General features: G+C 41.3%; 1 protein-coding gene across 4 annotated transcripts in view; it reads left to right on the forward strand.

Moving 5' to 3' along the window:
* The window catches only part of Cacna2d1 (calcium channel, voltage-dependent, alpha 2/delta subunit 1), a 419,185-nt gene that overhangs the window by 224,506 nt on the left and 176,371 nt on the right, over positions 1-18,308 (forward strand). For all 4 annotated transcript variants that reach the window (XM_013510508.1, XM_013510509.1, XM_005377191.2 and 1 more), the window contains exon 4: positions 677-736. In XM_013510508.1, the coding sequence (XP_013365962.1) occupies positions 677-736 (60 nt within the window). The remainder of the gene's footprint in view (positions 1-676; positions 737-18,308) is intronic.

The raw sequence follows: 18,308 nt of genomic DNA on the forward strand, positions 1-18,308 counted from the left end.
AATTTGGGGGGAAGGGGGGAAAATATATCTCCAAAAAGTGGCTAGTTGACTGACCAGGACGTGTGTGACCAGCATCTGGTGAGTGTCCAAGGAAAATGAGGCGGCTGGAATTCTCTGCCTACGTGAGCATGCTAGGGGAGGAGAAAACAAGCCATTGCTAGGTGTGCACATTCTGAGTTTACTCTTAGATGACCTCCGGGAAAAACAAATGCGCTTGCGAAAAGCAAATTGTGTTTCCATGAATTTGGTAAAAACTAAGTACGCTACTAAGAGGCGCTGAGCGTAGAGCTTAGCACGTCTTCCTTCATCTCTCCGCGCCCCTTCCTTTCCTCCTTCTGAAACGTGTTATACAGAGCAGGACTCTGCAAACTGTCCAGATTAAAACTTTAGTCACTTGCAGGAAGGCGCTCCTAGAGGGTGTTACTGGTGACAAAGAGGGAGTGAGGTCGGTGGTTTTAAGGAGAATCCATGTTGTTTCTCTAATGAGTGAATACATGTGCATCGACTTCAGTAGTTAGATTGCTAAAAGATTTAGAGTCGATAAATCGTACAAAATCAGTGTCTTTTGCTTTTTGTGCCCTGAGGATGGATTAGAAAAGCCAAGCACTTTGTGTAACAATTATGTGTTCATGTAGTCATTTGAATGGTAAGATTTATGGTTCTTTTTCTTTTCCAGCGTCTGGCTTTGAAAGCGGAGAAAGTGCAAGCAGCCCACCAGTGGCGAGAGGACTTCGCAGTAAGGATACTTTCACCCCTCTTGATTGATGTCCATTGACTTTTATGTGTGGATAACTATGTTCACGTTGAGATACTCTGTAGCGATGGCGTCTTATGGTGTTAACACGACCCCAAATCAGCATTGCTTTGTTCTTTTTTTCTTTAATTACTTTTAGGTAATCCAGGGCAATTATGGTAGGAGAAACATTCTTGTTCATGTTCTATATTAAAAAAAGAAAAAAAAGTCCTTTAAAATATTCTCCCATTCATGTAGGTTTTTATAAAATCCATTAAAATAGAATTAAATTGCAACATCTGCATAATCTTTGTAGATGTCAGGAATACCTTGGTTGAAAAGTGTGGGTGCACTTTGAGTTTCTTAGAAGCCATGTGCATCTCATGATTGCTTTGTTGGGGCAGTGTGACTAGAGTGAGAAGGAGTATAATAAACCTTTTAAAATGTAATTTGCTTCACTTGGCTGGAAGGATCCTTGCTCTGCTCTGGCCCCCTTTTAGAAATGCCAGTTGGCATTAGCTCCTGCTTTTATTTCTGTAAACGTGTTTTGTGGACGAAGGGCACTGGTTTCCTTATACAAATAACAGAAATGCATCTGTGGTGAGCTCAGGCTTGCTGCTGCCTACCTGCCTTCCCTCTTCTGTCCTTAGCGTCAGCTAACGGACTTCTGTTACATATTTGGGGTATTTCTTTTACAGTGGGAAATGCTTTAATTTCTGATCATTGAAAAATTCCATACATTTCATTTTAGGGATGTGAGTTTCCCTTAAATCCGCTCCTTAATTAAAATAGTCTTAGCATGTGAGTGACAGCTTGACTGTAATTTGTTATGTCCTATCAAACGTGCCAGATTTAAAGCTGTGCTTTAATAGAACACTAAACAGAGGTTCAGGAGTTAAAACTTTTGTTTTGGTTTCGTTTTATATCAAAGGAAAACACACTGAATGATATTTTATTCACTGATGGTATTTATTAAATCTACCAGGCTTGAAGTTTCTGATACTATTTTTTTCTCTTTCCCACTAATTTATAATGTCTTAAGTAATCTACCAAGTAGAAACTACTTGATTCCTATGAATTTGTAAGTTGATCCATTGCTTGAGTCATTGGTATCAGGTAGATAGATACTAGCTTTGCCCACACCTGCTTATCATGGTTAGGTTAATAAAGATGAATTTGTCACCTGTAATAAAGAAAAAGTCAGTGACTGATTAAAAAAAAAAAACAAAACAAAAAACAGCTCCATGAGCACTGAGGACAGATTGTTAGCTCATACAGTGATGGGGGGGTTGTGGTATTTGGTTTTAGTTGAAATGCAAATAAATTTGAGATTTCTCAAATAGACAAAATAGAAAACACTTATCCCCATAAATATTTCATTAATATTAAGTAGAAATCCCTCTTCCGTCCTCCCTGCTGACAAGAGGCAAAGGCAGGGGCAGTGGACAGTGTACTACGTGGAAAGCTAGACGCATTCTACCTTGAGTTGGGTTAGCACAGTTGGTGCTCATTTAGTTTGAATCCTTTATTAGGAAACTCAAAAAATCATTAAAGTACGTAAAACCAGCTTCTGTCATATATAAATTATACACTTCTGAGAACCTGGTTTTTATTCATATCATCTGGTGGTATTTCAAGTAGTTATTAGAAAAAGAGAGCTTGGAAAGCAGGGTTGCACGCACGCGTTTTACATCACTGAGAATGTTTTCTTTCCCTCATTTGTCACTCCCCTGGCTTCATGTTTTTTCCCAGACATGCTGCAGGCCCTTTTGTTCGGTGCTCACCGACACTGACGCGACGTTTTGGCAGTGACGTTTTTCTCCTTAAAGCAGGAATGCGTGAGCCTTACCCATAACACCACGCTTACTGCACGTTCGCTGTTAGCATGTTTTATTGAATCCAAGCCATCAGCGTTGTAAGACACTCTCATTTTATTTCCTTTATTTCCAAATTTTAAAAAAGGTCAGTTAAACTGTCATGCAGCAGCAGTGTTAAGCTGTGTTCTTATTTCTGAGCTTTCCAAACGTGAAGAGTTTACCATGACGTGGGGCCCCGGTTATAGACTGTCTCAGTGTCCCCGTGAAAGTTGCAGCCCTGCCAGAAAAAGTTAGCAAGATGACAAATCAGCCCCACCAAGAGCACGCGAAAGCCATTGCTAGGAAACAAACCGTCTCCCGGTAAATGTTACGTGTTCTTAGCAGATAGTGGTCACCGTGTGGGAGAAGTCTTGGACAGATGCTGTTTTCAGTACGCCCGTAGCTTATTTCAGTTCAGTTGGAACTTATGACTGTATTGATGGACAGCAAAAGCAGACATTACAGGAAAGAGAGGCGGCCACCGTCAAGCCTGTCAGTCCGTTCTCCAGTGTGCCTGCGGGAGCCCGGGTGTTCATGGGACACAGGTCTGTCCCCCTCTGCACGTTCAGAGTTGGTCCTTTCCATTGCTGCCCGTGCCAGCCATCGATGTCTTCCGGTATCCCTTCCCTTGGAAATACCGTGGCCTGCTGAACACTGGAATGGTGGTGATTTTATGCCTGGAGAACAGAACCTGAATAAAAGGAAAAAGACCCAAGTCAGACACAATTTTCCTTTTGCCCACCGCTGATAATGTAGATGGTGCTTTAGTGTGTAGACGTGGATAAGTAAATCCTTCAAGGCTACAGGCAATTCAGATTGGTGGCTGGAAATTAAAAATCACACACACTGATTCTGTCCTTACACTGCGAGAGCACACAGAGCAGTTGAAAATTTTGTTAGTGTTTGAGCGTATGTGCTGCTGAAGCGAGCACTTTACCAGTATTTTAACCAACATTTACAAATGTTTAATTTCATGTTCAATGCTGCAGCCTTCTGAGGAGGTTCTCCATTTTAATTTTTTAATCCTTTTTATTCGTTATGATGTTTAACTGTTTTCACCCATGCAGTAGACCCTTCATGCCATCCTTTAATAATTTAACACTAAGATGATTTAGAAGTCAGAAATAATTTCCTAAAAGATACATTAACGTTTCAAAAAGAAATACAATATTCTTCTGCTTCTCTCAAGTGTAAGTGGGCAAGTTTCATTAACATCACTTGGGCAAATGTTGATTAACATTCCCCACTGTGTAATGCGGAGGAATCGCATAAACAGCAAGAACAAAAGGCAGAACACTAATATGCTGGCACAACAAAGGGCTCGTGTAATTCATACCCTCCCTCAGCTCCCTTCAATTCCCCACTGAATATACAATCCAGGGAACAAAGGCCATGCACGCTAAATGGATTAAGATTTATGCGGTCATGCATTTACAAGCTCAAACCAATATTTGTAAACAAGCGATGCCTTCAGCTGCTGTCAGGTCACCCTGCAACTTGTGGGTGTTAAAGGTGATGTTTCATGTCACTCGCGCTGGACAAATTATTTTGTTAAGGGCAGGTGGGAGAAAAACAGCCAGGAAAACTAACTGTTCCACATTAAATAATTGCTATGATTTCTACCAAATAAATCTTTTCCAATGCATTTGATATCTCATTTGATTGCATTGCAATGGTTGGTTAACTAAGGCAATTTCATTTCCAACTCCGCCTGCAGTATTAATTGTACTTACACATGTATAAACGTAAGAGGTGCCTAATTTGTATTTTAATAACTGGGATCTTTATGTATGGCTTATTAGTGCCAGCTCCTTCCTGCACAGGCTGAGTACAGATGTCTAGAAATTGGCCAGTAAATAAAACATTTCCAGAGGCCCCTTTAATTTTAGCTGCTCAGAGAAAATAAATTAGAAGGCAGAGGTTTCTTTTTTTCCCCCAGAAAAGTTTAATGTTATTGAGTGTCAGTCATGCTAACTTATTTCTTCAAAATAGCTTTGATTGTACAAATTTTAAAATCACCTTGCCAAGTCATATTTTGAAACATCGATTTAAAATGACCACATTTTGTAAATGGTGTAAATGTGAATAAACAGGCGCAGGCATTATTTCACCCGTCCGTGACCATTTCGTGAGGTTGCACCTTCACCCCACTTGCAGCACCAAACCCGTCAGAACATGAACTGGGAAAGCACTGTATTTATTTTCGCTATAATATACAAAAATGAACGCCGTTCTACAGTGTAACTTGGTTCTGGACACGAAAAAATTGGTTTTTATCTTAATGAATATGCAAGTGAATTTGATACATCACCAGAACGATTTTAGGCTCTTGCTTGATTTAGTCTTTCTAGTTTCCAGCTTTAGTTGAAGTGCTTGCATATTTTAAGGCTTTTGCAACATTTTTGCTATGCAGATGAATGATCAGATTTTTACTCCTGCTTCTTTTAAGAGTCTTGGGAATCTATTTTGTACATTAAGAGAGATTAAAATGAGACACTATACCAAACTGATTCACCCAAAATTTCTAGGAAACCAGCTTCATGGAAAGGAGGTGGGCTAAGTTATGGTGCGTGCGTACATACATGTAGGAGCCCATGGCCAGAGTGCCACAGCACACCGGAGTAGGTGGCAATAAATACGAACTTTGTTGTTAGTTATTCTGCATTTAACCTGTGCTTTTTGTGACTCATATTTAAAAGCAGAAGCAAAAATAGTTAACCATTAATTACTTAGCCAAAAGCATTGGCTTCACGTGCAGTAAGTTTTGCTGTCTTCTAATGATCTCTCTGGCCACACTTTCTATTTTAATTAACGCCAAGATAAGGATAATCCATGACAGTAGAACCAAGCCCCTGTGGTGAGACACTGCTCCTATTTCCTATACTAATGCAGATGTAGATACAGAGGGCTGGGTCCATTTCTTCCCTTGGCCTCAAGGTCCTGCTTAGGCAGGAAGTGGAAGGTGGGATGTGGATTTCAGTATTTTTAAGGTGAGCCTGCTACTAAGTGTCTTGGGACTGAGATTATGGAAATGGGGCCGAATTATTGAGGCTGGAATTGCTGCTCATGTGCGATGACCCCAGCCGCGCAGTGTGCTCGGCCTCGGCCTCACGGGTATCCACCTGGCCAGGATTACTGCCACCAGCTGGGGCCAAGTGACAGCTGCCCAAAGAAGCTTTTCAATGCAGATTTCATTAACTTCTCTGTCACTTGAGCTGCGTCTTATTACAAATGTTGGCCACGCTTGTGTAGGTGAATATGAGAGCTTCCTGTATGAGTTTCTGAACCACCAAAGAAAAAGATGAAAATAGTATGCATGCTGTAAATTCCTGCATTTTGAGGACACGCTTAGTCTATGAAATTATGCTTTAAGCTTCCATCCATTTCACTGTGGTGTTTAAATCTTCAGTTTCACTTAGCATGTCCTGAGGGTGGGCCAGAGCCGACATGATGTGGCCCACTGACCCTTTCTGAAATTCTCTCTATAACATCTCCTCAGACAGTATTACCGTTCTTCTGAGAGTCTAAGCCAATATAGAGTAAATGACTTCAAGTACCCCTCACACGATATCCTTTTATTCACCTTCAGACCTTTTGATAATCTCTGCTTAGGAATCTTTTCTCTCTCTTGCAAATTTCCTCTTGGCTTTGACTGATCCACTAATACCCGTGTAATTGTCAGTGTGTACATTTTTTAGGTCTTCACCACTGGAATGTAAACTCTTCAGGGGAAAGTATGTCTAATGCATTACCAAGCAAACCTTAATCTAGTGCAGTACCTGCCAGATAATACCCCGTATGTGATTTTCTTAAATTAACCATACTACTTGTAGTGTTGGACCATCTGTTTTTACTTGTAAACATTGCTGTCAATATTATTGAAGAGATAATGCAACATTTGTTGGAACCGCATTTTTACGTGTCTATCCACAGCTGTGGCAAAGTTAACCCGAAGCACTGGGCCTAGAGTTATGCAAATCTAGTTCAAATTTTGGATCTGTCAACAACTTGTTATGCAGTTTTGGCCAAATAACAGTCTCTTTGAATGTTAGTTTCTCTATCTAAATATCTCTTGGCTCTGTGGTCTCCACCAGCGTATTTATCTCTTTGGTGCTCAGGAATCGGCACCGCACTCCCACAGACACTCCCTGTCTTCCAAGGAAAGTGTTTCTAGGAAGCCTAGGTTTGTGTCAGAAGGCCACACAAGCTCACAATCCCTCAAGGGATCCGCACCCATTCAAGGGAGCTCGCCAGCTCCTCTCTGTCAGGCGCTGTTGCCGCTGTTCTGTCCAAACTCAGATGTCGTGGAGCTGGATGTGCAGGGTGTTTTACCAGACGTGGGTGATCTGCATGCTTCCTAGTCCTAGGGAGTTTTCACCACTGGGGCCCTAAAGCTAATTTCCAAATTACCTGTTTCTGAAGAAAAGGGCTCACCATCTCTGACCTAATCCTCCTCTCCGTGAGAGCAGAAACACTTTGTTTGGGAGTCTCTGTCCCTACCTTAGCCTCATCTCCATTTAATTGTGGTCTCTTGTCCATATATTTCTGTTCTTTAGCAAATAGTTGGCCCTTAGTAAATGAACACTTGGAAAGAAATTCTTAATAATTTGCCAATTTCACATCTATAGCATCAGAGGTCAGGTTGAACCTTGGAGAACTCTGTTGCTACATACATTTATATCTCCAAAAAACTGTTTTGAAATTATAATGTATAATATTATGTCATAATACAATGTTATGATATATGTTAATATATTATTATATAATTATATCTTATTGGTATATTATAATATATTATAAAATATTATATGCAATATGATATTATATTTATATATACATTCCTAACACTTTGGAGGGACTTCAAAATATTTTTTAAAATGGGCACTATCTCCTGGACTTCTCCCAAGAAATTAGACTACAGAAATTAATAAATATTTCCATTTTCTGGAGATTCTTGAGGATGGAACCCTGGGGCAATAATTGTATTCCCAGAGACAGTTTTTGCATTGAGAGTAGCCTCAGGTGCTGGAATAATTTCAATTTAGTGGAGTTACGGATATGTGAGTGGTACTGCTGACATTGCTACGGGATGGAGAGCCTGTACCAGCAGTAGATGATGTTGTCTGAAAGCTTTTCTCTGTGAGCAGTTTTCTCCAGTAGATGCTAGAGTGCATCTGGGCTTTCAGGAAAGAAGCCAAGTAAGAGACGCAGACCGTTGAGTTGGCCGTGGGCTTCGCTCCTGGTGGAGTTGCCTTGAACACTGGGAGCCACTCAGAAAACCTGACACCCTATTTCCGTGGAGAGATGCCATTCTCAAACCAGAAAGGCTACTGAACGGAACCCAAATGACACTGACAGTGGATGTTGCAGCCGAAAGTCAGTAAACGGAGAGATACAGTACTTTCAAGAGTTTTGTGGCTTAAATTTATTGTGGGGAGAGCGAGAGAGACAGTGACAGAGAGAGGGAGGTTACAGTATAGGGAATATTCAAACGCACTATGCATTGCATGTATTTTTTCAAAGCTACACAAGTAGACTTTTGCACCAGTCTTCATTACACGTGCGAAAGGGCTGTAGACGCTGCGGGCAGTGGCCAGCGGGACTGGTGAGCTGTCGAAAAGGCCGCGTTAACACTCCTCCTTCTGTTGCCAACCCCATGGCTTTCCACATCCCGCCCAGCCTGAACAGGTGTTTATTCCCCTGCTATCCCCTCCCCTAAGTTTATTTTTCTCACTTTCTCGCTTTCTCGCCCCCTTGCAAACAGAGTCCAGTACCTTCTACCTATAAACAGCCAGAGAAACCCAGCAGAGCTACAGAGGAGCTACAGTAGTTCTGTAGCTCTGCTGGGTTTCTCTGCTGTCTTATCTGTAGAAGTCAGGCGTGGACCAGTGCTGGGTCTTCCTCCTGACCGACACTTGCTGGCCAGAGTTTCTATCATTTTTCAACTGCTACAAAACTCCTTTGTAGTAGTCTGTGTCGGGATACTTCATGAGCACTTCCTGTTTATACCGAGTCTTTTGGCCTCACCTTAACGTACCACCTATATTCCCTTCTTCTCTTCTTATTTTTCAGGAAACCCCGCTTTCTCAGTTTTCCTGAGCTCTTTTTTATTGGTATTTGTTTGCATTTCTTAATTTTGCTTCCATACCCTTCCTGGGACTCCCTCATGTCCCACTCCCATGTTGTTATGGCCGTGCCCAGATGTCCCCCCAGAGCCTCCTGAGGTCATGGGTGGGGCTTTCGGAGGTGGCTGATCTAGGTTCTGTGATGCTGGGATGAGGGGTGTGCTGCTGCAGCGGATTCAGGGTACATGCTGGGGTTACGCCGGCCCCACCCTGAGTGCGAATGCTCCCTGTCCTAAGGATGGGTAACCTGAGAGGGTAGAAGGGCCAGAACAAGGGGTACTATTTGGCACTTGGCTTGCTTCCTCTGTACCTCACTGCTTTGCTGCCTTCCTGCCCTCTGCCCGCCAGGAACTGATTCTCCTCTGCAGTGCTTCCTTGCCTTGGAGCCAGCTGGTGATAAGCTAGCTGAAAAGCTGCGAGCTGAACAAATCATTCCTTCTCTAACTTCGGGTGTCAGGTATTTCGTCTCAGCAATGAGAAAAAGTAACTAAGACACAGCTCTTTATCTGATTCCTTCTCAGTCTCCTTTTCAGTACCTGTGTCTTTACAGTATCTGCAATTCTGTCTAAATTTAGAGCACAGTCCGTGTTTTCGCCTGGGACATCACACTGATTGCATGATTTCAGATATAATTCCAGATTGTAGTATATGTTACAAACTCTTTTTGGAACTCCAGAGCATTTATCAAATTGCTCACTGGCTGTTTCCTGTCAGCGTCTCACGGATATGTGCAAACCACAATGCCCAAATGAACTGTTGCTTCCCTGCTTTCTCCCCAACTATCCCGGTCACGCCTGCAATGATGCCCCCTTCTCTCAGGTTCAGAAGGCCAAAGTTACTGTGGCTGTAATCCACATACGGTTCGTCTGCAGATGTCAGGTCCAGTGTCGGGCAGGGGCTCGTTCTCCGCCTCGTCTCCACTGCTGCCTTGGCCACTTCAGTCCCAACACCCGCACCCCTTAGGGCAAATAATCTTGACATTAGCGGCCAAATCTGGAATCAAAGCACAAACTGTCTTTACTGAACTGTACTGCGGAGTTTGGGACATGCTGCCTTATATTATTTAAAGCTTTTTAAACTGGAGCCAACTTCAGAGCAGGACTGTCTACCCTGCATGCAGAGTCTGAGACCCCTGGGACCGGTGTGCTCCCCACAGGGGGTTGGGGTGGGCACCTGATCCATGCAGTCCCGGGGGCCCAGAAGAGTGGGAACAAGGAGGCCGTGGTCAGTTTCTTCTAGCTTGCTGCCAGGGCCGCCTTCACACTGCTACACAACTGCGTCCTTCTCTGCCACGCCCAGCTCAAGAGGTACACTGTTTATCCTGGTTTTCTTGGGGGCATCTCCTTTCGTGCCTGTATAAAGTATCCTGTGTTACATAACACATATTCAAATCTGTGTGGTTTGCTTTTGTGAGTTTTTGTTGTAGGAACCTAAGCCCTTAAGATAGAAAGGAAGACGTCTCTTCTTTCCTACAGTACTGACCCAACATATACATAGGCAAATAAAATGGTAATAAGTCAGTAAATAGAAGAGGAAAATGATACTACTTTTTAAAATCAGTAGAGAGTTTTATAAGATAGTAGATAAAGGAACTTTGTATATTCTTCTGACACAAAACATTTTTAGTACTCAGGTGAACAGATTGTAAAATTTGAAACCAATAAATTATCCAAATATCAAAACAGAGCAGTGCGGATAACACAAACCTGAATTTGGAAAGCAGTTGTTGCTTTTCTCAAGCCAGGCATGAAAACTGTGCGTGTGTGGCGGCAACAGCAGTGAAATCCAGGCAACACGTATAATAAACAGATTTTTTTTTTTAAAAAAAGAACAAAATATTGCATTCAGTCAAAATTAGCAAGATAAAATGTGAAGCTTTCTGTAAGCACCAGCTGAAAAGAGCAGTTGCAAACTGTCTGCTCTGTTTCATGCTAAGACATTTTGGTGGGGAAAAAACCAGGTTAATTGAGAGAGCTTGTAATTGCCGAGAGTTAAAGAGAATCAGCAGTCAGAATTACAGTGCTGTGTGTCGTGGATCTGTTATGTTGATCATAACAGATTTGTACGATCATAACAGATCTGTTATGTTGATCATAACAGTTTCCTGAGTAGATTCTAAGAAGTCTAAGTTTGCTACATTGGAAAATTGCTTTAATTAGCATCAGTGTTTCTCCCGTAGGGGGCAGTGCTGAGGCTTTCCTGAGAATGACCAGGAGTCCTTCCCTGGCCGTGACCCTGGGCGCCCCCTTGGGGATGGACAGACACCGAGACTCCCTCCGCTTGTGGGTCATGGCCTGTCACGTGTACTGAGACTGAGTAAACTTGATCCGCATTCATTGGGCTGTTTATGAGTAATAATGCAAATTGTGGATGTAAATACAATTCTGAAGTTTAGGAATAAAAGATCAAATGTAAATAAACATATAAAAATGAAAACTGTACTAAGAATTGCAAACTCAAAAATATCTATTTGTGGTTAATTGATAGCACAAAATAATAATTTTCCTTGTTTCCTTAAAATCATTTAAAATCATTTCCTTAAAATCCTTTCAAAATCATTCATTTAAAGTTCAAATGGTGTAGTTAACCGAGGGGGAATTTCAATCTTCCTAAATCTGTACAACTCAATACCTTTTGTTTATATTTAGTATCACGATATTCAGGTTGTCTATCTCCTACTGTATATTTGTTCATGAAATTCAGACACAAAAGTCAGTTTTAAATAATGAATGTGCATTTGCAATAAGACTGCATTCTATTTTAAATAAATCCATTTTGTTTCTTATCACCATCTCAATGCTTAAGATTTATGATTTGTATATTAAGGCATCATTAATTAATTAATTAATTGTCCTTTTGAGACAAGGCTCACTGTGAAGTTCAGGGTAGCCTTGAACTCACTTTATAACGCAGCCTGGGATTGAACTCACAGTGATGCGCCTGCCTCAGCCTTCTGAGTGCTGGGATTACAGGTAGGCCCAGCCTATGGCTTATGTTTTAGAATCATAGTTCCCATTGTGTAGTCCTGTTCTGTGTTTTGATGGATTAAATGCTAGCAGCACTATTTTTATAGTAGCTACTCCACTACTGAATTTATTTCTTTGTACATTTCCTTAAAAATTCATACTTTGGTTGGACTTTCATTAGATATTTTGATCCAGAAGAGTGGAGTACTCTAATCCTTGAGTTCTTGTGTGATTGAGAACGCATGGGTGTTTCATTTGGGAATCAAAGGAAGTCTTGACTAAGTATGTTTTCATTTGTTTTCTTAAAATGTTTGGGCGTTGCTTCAAGGCCTGTCATCATTAGTTGGATATCAGGACATCTGGGTCAGTGTCCAGCCCCCAGAGCCCATCCCACGGCGACCTGCTTGGTATCACCAGGTTCCTGCTGACCCTTCATCCCACTGCTGAGCTGGGAATGACACATGTTATTGTTGACCATTCCATATCTTTATATTTCAGAGTCATTATTCAGTGATTTTGTAGCTTTTCAGGCTCTGTCAGGAATGTTGCTCCATTTTCTACCACTGGTATCTTCCCTGTTGACTTTTTAAACATATTTATTTTTTGTATTTTATTTTGTGTGGTTCCTCATGACCTCTCTTTAATGTCGTATGCATCTGAGCTGCAGTAGTTTCAATGTAGCTTTCTTCTCTAAATAGCCTTGTTTTAATCTGCCCCTCTTCTCTCTATTCTGCCAGCTGCTTTACCAACTTGTTTAGCTTTATAGCTTCATCTGTGAATCCCTTTATCTTTTATTTACTCCTATTTTTCCCTGTGGCTATCTCCTCTCATCATTTTCAAGATGTCTGCAATTTCTCTTCTATTTTAAAGAATTAGGAATATTAAATCTTCATTTTATTGCAAGACTGCATGTTTTTGATTTTCTTTTCTTTCCTTTAAAAAACGTGCTGTACATGAATCTCTGAATAAACTATTAATGGATGGAAGGCAAGTGGGCAAGCTGATGATGACACTGAAGCGTGTGGAGCTTCCACTTAGGTGAATAGTCGCAAATATTTTACAAAGTAAGATCTTCATGGTAAAACTGACTGAGCCGTGGCTTTCTTCATTGCAGTGTGATAATCACCACTTTATATTTCCTACCAGTTTTTATTTCTTTTGATATTTTGCAGCTAGAATTTATTAGGAGAAATGGAACAGATAGTAGTACAGTTAACTACATTTTTAAAGCCAAAAATAGGAAACACCCAGTATAAGTATTTCTCATTATATATCAATCATTCCTGAGATTCCGGAAAGCTATTATAAATTCTACTTTTAAAATAAATTATAAAATGTGAGGAAAATGCAGTTTAAACCAGTGCTAATATAGTGATCAGAAAATATATATGCTGATATTTAAACAGACACTGTAAAGTTACAATTTGCATGTGATTCCACTTCATTTAGGAGGGTATATCAGTGTCTGAGGTTGTCTAGAATTAACTTGTGAGCCGTGATGCAAATGGAAATCATCACACTTGGAAATAAGACACTTTGAGTCTTAGAGCTACCAGTTAAGGGTCCAGCAAAAGTTTCCTCCACTCCTACTTTAGTTGCCCAACTTTTAACTAAATGTGTAGTTTAAAAAAAATAATTTCCAATAAATTGAGAATAATATTAGTCTCAATGGCACTGACTTATTTTAATACTCAATAGAAATTATACACAAGTCTTTGGCTAGACCCCCATTTAAGAAAAACTATGAATAATACCATCTTACTGAAAAAAAATCACACATTTCTAAGTTGCCTAAATAAACAGAACTGAAATTTTATCAGTAAGCAAACTTAGTTTTTTCTAAGTGTGGCTTCCATTTCCTGATGGTTCTATAGTGTAATTCCGTTGGTTCCACACAGCCTCCCAGATCACGTGTCTTCTACACACACGCGATCTGTGCATCCCATGAGATCAGTTGTGCTCGCAAAAGTGCTTTCTCTTTTGAGACATAATGTTAAACATTTCTAAAATGTGAATATATGTGAAATGTTAAGCAAGTAACCAAAGGCAGTGGCCAGTTAGAATGTCCATGCTGATAAATTGTGTTCGTGTTCCATGCAAATGCGAGTACACATATAGTTGTATATAGCTGTGAAAGCTGCAATCTGAGCATTTGCAGGCACCTTGGAATTTCACTGCCTTACAGTTCACAATTGGTGAAATGTAAGACATTTTACATTTTCACACTTTGATTGAAATTGTTTATGACCTGAATGCTTTTGGTCTTCAAATAAAGAGCATTAGTTATTTCCTGGAGAAAATAGATTACAGAACTGAGATTGTAATAACTCTGAAGTCTGTTTTGCTTCTGCTGTTGCATTCTTCTTTCTTAATCCTTGTGCTGAGCGAAAGTGACCCAGTCATATAGAAGATGACAGAAGCCCATTTCTTCCCCTGCAAGGGAAGTGAAAGGATATGACAGCATCAGTGCTTCTCTTCTACAGAATCATAGATGTTGGTCCCGAGGCAGCCCACAAATTCTGTGCATTTGAGTGATCCCTGAGATTCTGTTTTATAGTTATTTCATTAATTTAGTAACCTAAATCTTAATTCCAGAAGTTTCTTCCCTCTCCTGGACTTTGTGGGGGCAAGAACGAGAGGCTGGAGATGTGGACATTTGGAGTCACAAATGAAAAATCATACTGTGTGCCATGTTCAACACACTGTAGTTTTGTATCCAAATGCCTATAAGAGAATGTCTGGAGGTTCAGAACATCAGATTCTCTGGCGGGGATTTGCAGGGCCCTACTTGCTGATGTTTCTTTTCTCAGTACTCTCAAAATGTCAAGGATTTTTTATTGATGATCATAAATTGTTTTGAGCTATGCTCTGTAACTCACAGGAAAAACAGCCATACAAGAAAAGCCAAGGTCTCCCTACAGAAGCACTCCATAGTCCTGTGGAAAGCTCTGTGAATTTGAATGAAGGTGGGCAGCTGTGCTGTAATTTGTAGCTCAGTCTGAGAGTGCTGAAGAATTGCATCTTCCAGTAGCTTTAAAGTTCTTGAAGAGTTGTAAAATTCAAGGCCACTGCGGAGCAAATTAAATTGAGGAAAATATTATGATTTCAAAGGTATCAAACATCTTTTGTGTGATTGGAAAGGAAGTCTGATTATGTTAGTGTGACTTAATTTGGTAACGTGGGAACTGAAATAGAAGCAACTTTCACAATGTATTATAATGCATTGAAAAACAAAGTCTTGTGAGAAAAAGTGCAATTACATTTCCAGAGGAAAGAAATTGGCTGAGCTTTCCATGTCAATCCTCCTCACCCCATACCCTAGAGAAAAAGGAAAAATAGCTGGTGAATACCCCAGTTACTGTTTTATATTACGCATATTCATCTACTCTTTCCTGAGAGAAGAAATGAGTTTTTCAACTCATTATTTAGCTTGTTCTCTGTTCTGTTCTTCTGTGTTATGTCCTTTTTAAGAGATGCATCTCACCCAATTTAACCCCTTTACTAATACAGTATTTGAGAATATAAAGTGAAGGCTGTTTACACAGAAATCTGGAATTTAGCTCTGAGCTGCTTGAAACTGGGTTTATCCCCTCTCTCCTGGGAGAAGACTGAGCTGTAGAAGTCCTTTCACTGTCACTGTGTTCAGTATCCCTGGGGTCGTATTTGGGACCAGGCACTTCGGTTACAAAAGGCTTCCTGCTGGGATAACTGATGTCCAAAATCAACGGAAACCTGGACTGAAGAGAAGCCCACAAACAAGGGATCAGGCAGGCATCCTCCGCACTCACTGTAAATTTCAAGGCGAGGACTTCTGAATTAAAGCAACAGTGTGGGAGATGAAGTTGACGCCAATAGTGCATCAACATGACTTATTTCAGATACCTTTGTAAAACTTACGCCACTCCTTATTATGTGATTACATGTGGGGGTGAAATAAGTAGTATTTTAGATCTTAAGCAGTAGCTCCCAGTCTTTAATATTACAAATGTTTGTTTGTACTTCCAAATCCAATTAAGAATTGTTTATTTCAATAAAATGCATGTTGTGAGAATCGGATGAGGGGAGGAGACCCAGTGCCCTGGGCGCCTGCGTGTCGACTGCCCCGCCAGCACGCCACGCCCAGCGTGAGTCTGTGGGTCAGTGTTTTGGTGACCTGGACCCTGCTTCTCCGAGACTTTCGGCTGCTTTCGTGAGAAATACCCAGCAACAGAGACAGCACCTTATTATGCCCTTTCTTCATGCTGAAGAAATCTGATTTCCTCTTTCCTTTCACTCTTCAGCATTTTTTTTTGCTTTTCCATCATGGGTGCTACAGTTGGGCTGGCGATGCTCCGGGGCAGCACAGAGACCAAGTCAGAGTCAGTTTTGGTTCTGAGGGACCAATTTTCCTTTGCTACGAGCAGAAAGCACCTGGGAAGCGGGTCGGGAGGAAGAGTGTAGCGATGAGGAGTTGGTGTTTCTCTACCTCAGGTACTTGTCTTACCAATACGTGTACACCACAGACTTTGGAAATGCGCTGTATGACGTCACTGTGAGGCTCCCGTCGGACCCGACTCCAAGCCCCCACCTTCCTGCCAGCGGAGGTGCTACTCTCAGCGGGGAACTCAGCTCAGCACTTCAGCCTTCGCGGGCAAGCACAGGATGTCATAAAGGACATAAGATAGGACAAGGGATCTTGCAGGTCCCAGGACATCTGGGGACATCTGCAGATACTGAAAATTTACACCAGACCTCCAAGGACTCTGCCCGCTGAGGTGCGAGACTGCCAGAGAACTTTGACCGCAGGCGTTTAGTAGCCTCTCCCCGCCTAAGGAAGCTTGCCTTCGCTCCATGCCTACGTAAGGGGCACACCGCTCTCTGTTCCCTGCAGAAGGTCTTTCTCCTCTGGCTGTCTGCACCCAGGCAGAATAAATTCCACAGCATGCTGCCTTCCACAGCCTGGTGGCCTCTGCTGCCCCCACCCTGTGTTGCAATCACTAAATCAAAAAAGCTCATTGGCGCTAGCGGAAGTCACAGGAGTCTTTGTGTTAGATGGGCCAGGGAACTTCTTTTTTAGTATTTAATTAACTTTGCAAAGCTGGTCCTGCTGTCTGAACATCAGTTTCGTTTTCTGCAAATTGTAATAGTTCATATCTCTTTAATGTTTTTGTTGTGTTTTCACAAGCTGATGCAGATTCCTGTATTAAATACTCGGTGAAGAGACACTACATTGTTACCATTGTTGTCAGTATCTCGTGTTACTACAGGCGACTCCGTGGATGTCAGCTGGGGTTCATTTTGATCCTCCTCAAGGTCGGCGCAGTTCCTTCCTTTTCACTGCTTCTCTGAGCATGTGCACATTTTATGTACACACTACCGGGAAGCTTTCTGTGCCCTGTACTCAAACCCACATCTCCTACAACAGCTCTCTCATGGCTTTTGGCTGCAGGATGTGTTTAAATATTAAACAAAGGTGGTGTTTTACATGGTCCATTGCCTTGTGTACAAACACCTACATTCATCACGTATGCACGAGTATGGGAGAAGCCGGCAACATTTGAAGACTCTTTTCCTTCCGGCTGAGCAGGGGCCTTTGGCTTCATGCGCATTACGTTCTCCCAGTCTTACAGGCTTTGATTACAGGAGAAAGCTCGTTGCTCAGGGCAAAATCTCATCTATTCTTTTCATCAGACAAGAGGGATGATGCAACTGACCATGGTTTCCTTTCTTCCCATCTGTCAAGAAGCTTAAAGCTAAATTGAATGATTAAGTGCAGGATTATAGGCTCTGTGACCATGTTCTTTTTCCTCCTTCTAATTATTGTTGAAGTGTTTATTTTAACTGTCCTTTTCACTAGGTGTTTCTGTAGTTTGCTCAAGGAGTAGAAGCATAAATTATATATAAATATATGAATAGTTAACAGATATTTTAAATGAAGAATGGAGGCATCTTCTCTGGACCTTTTCAAATAGAACTCTGTTGGTATTCTGTACACACGAGCCGGGTTGATTAAATATCAGGGAGTGGGTGTATACACATTAACGAATATTGTAGTTAAAAGCCTTAAGACATAGTGATTTATGTAGATGTTCTTTTTTTTTTTTTTTTTGGTTTCTCCGGTACCGGGAACCGAACTCATGACCTTGCGCTTGCCAGGCAGGCGCTTTGCCGCTGAGCTAAATCCCCAGCCCCCTAGACATAGTGATTTATAAATGTGACTATTTGTCCCAAATAAATATTTATTGTACATATAGCTATCATATGATCTATCATAACCCACCTCCATAATGTGTCAGGGCACTGCTGTCGATCCAAGAGTCCTTTCAGTGGAGATCAGAAGAAACGGGACAGTGAGCAGTGTTCCATTGTACAGCTGATCAGTTATCTCCTCTTCAGAGATACTCCAATTAGAACGTAGAGGTGAACTGAACTAGCTTTTTGGAAGTAAGCTCTAAAAGATACATGTTTATTTTATTAATCACATACACTGTGGTACCTCGGTTCACGAATTTGCTCTATGGTTTTGGAAAAGATGGCCACATCTGTGTTTGTGTGGGAAAGATGGTCGCAGTGGTGTTTGTTCCTGATGCTGAGTTTGCAAACAAAAGCAAGATTTTGCCCCAGGGTTCTGTTTGCAAACCGAACTGTT

Source organism: Chinchilla lanigera, unplaced genomic scaffold (genome assembly GCF_000276665.1).
Source record: "Chinchilla lanigera isolate Chin_1 unplaced genomic scaffold, ChiLan1.0 scaffold00009, whole genome shotgun sequence".
Taxonomy (NCBI): domain Eukaryota; kingdom Metazoa; phylum Chordata; class Mammalia; order Rodentia; family Chinchillidae; genus Chinchilla; species Chinchilla lanigera.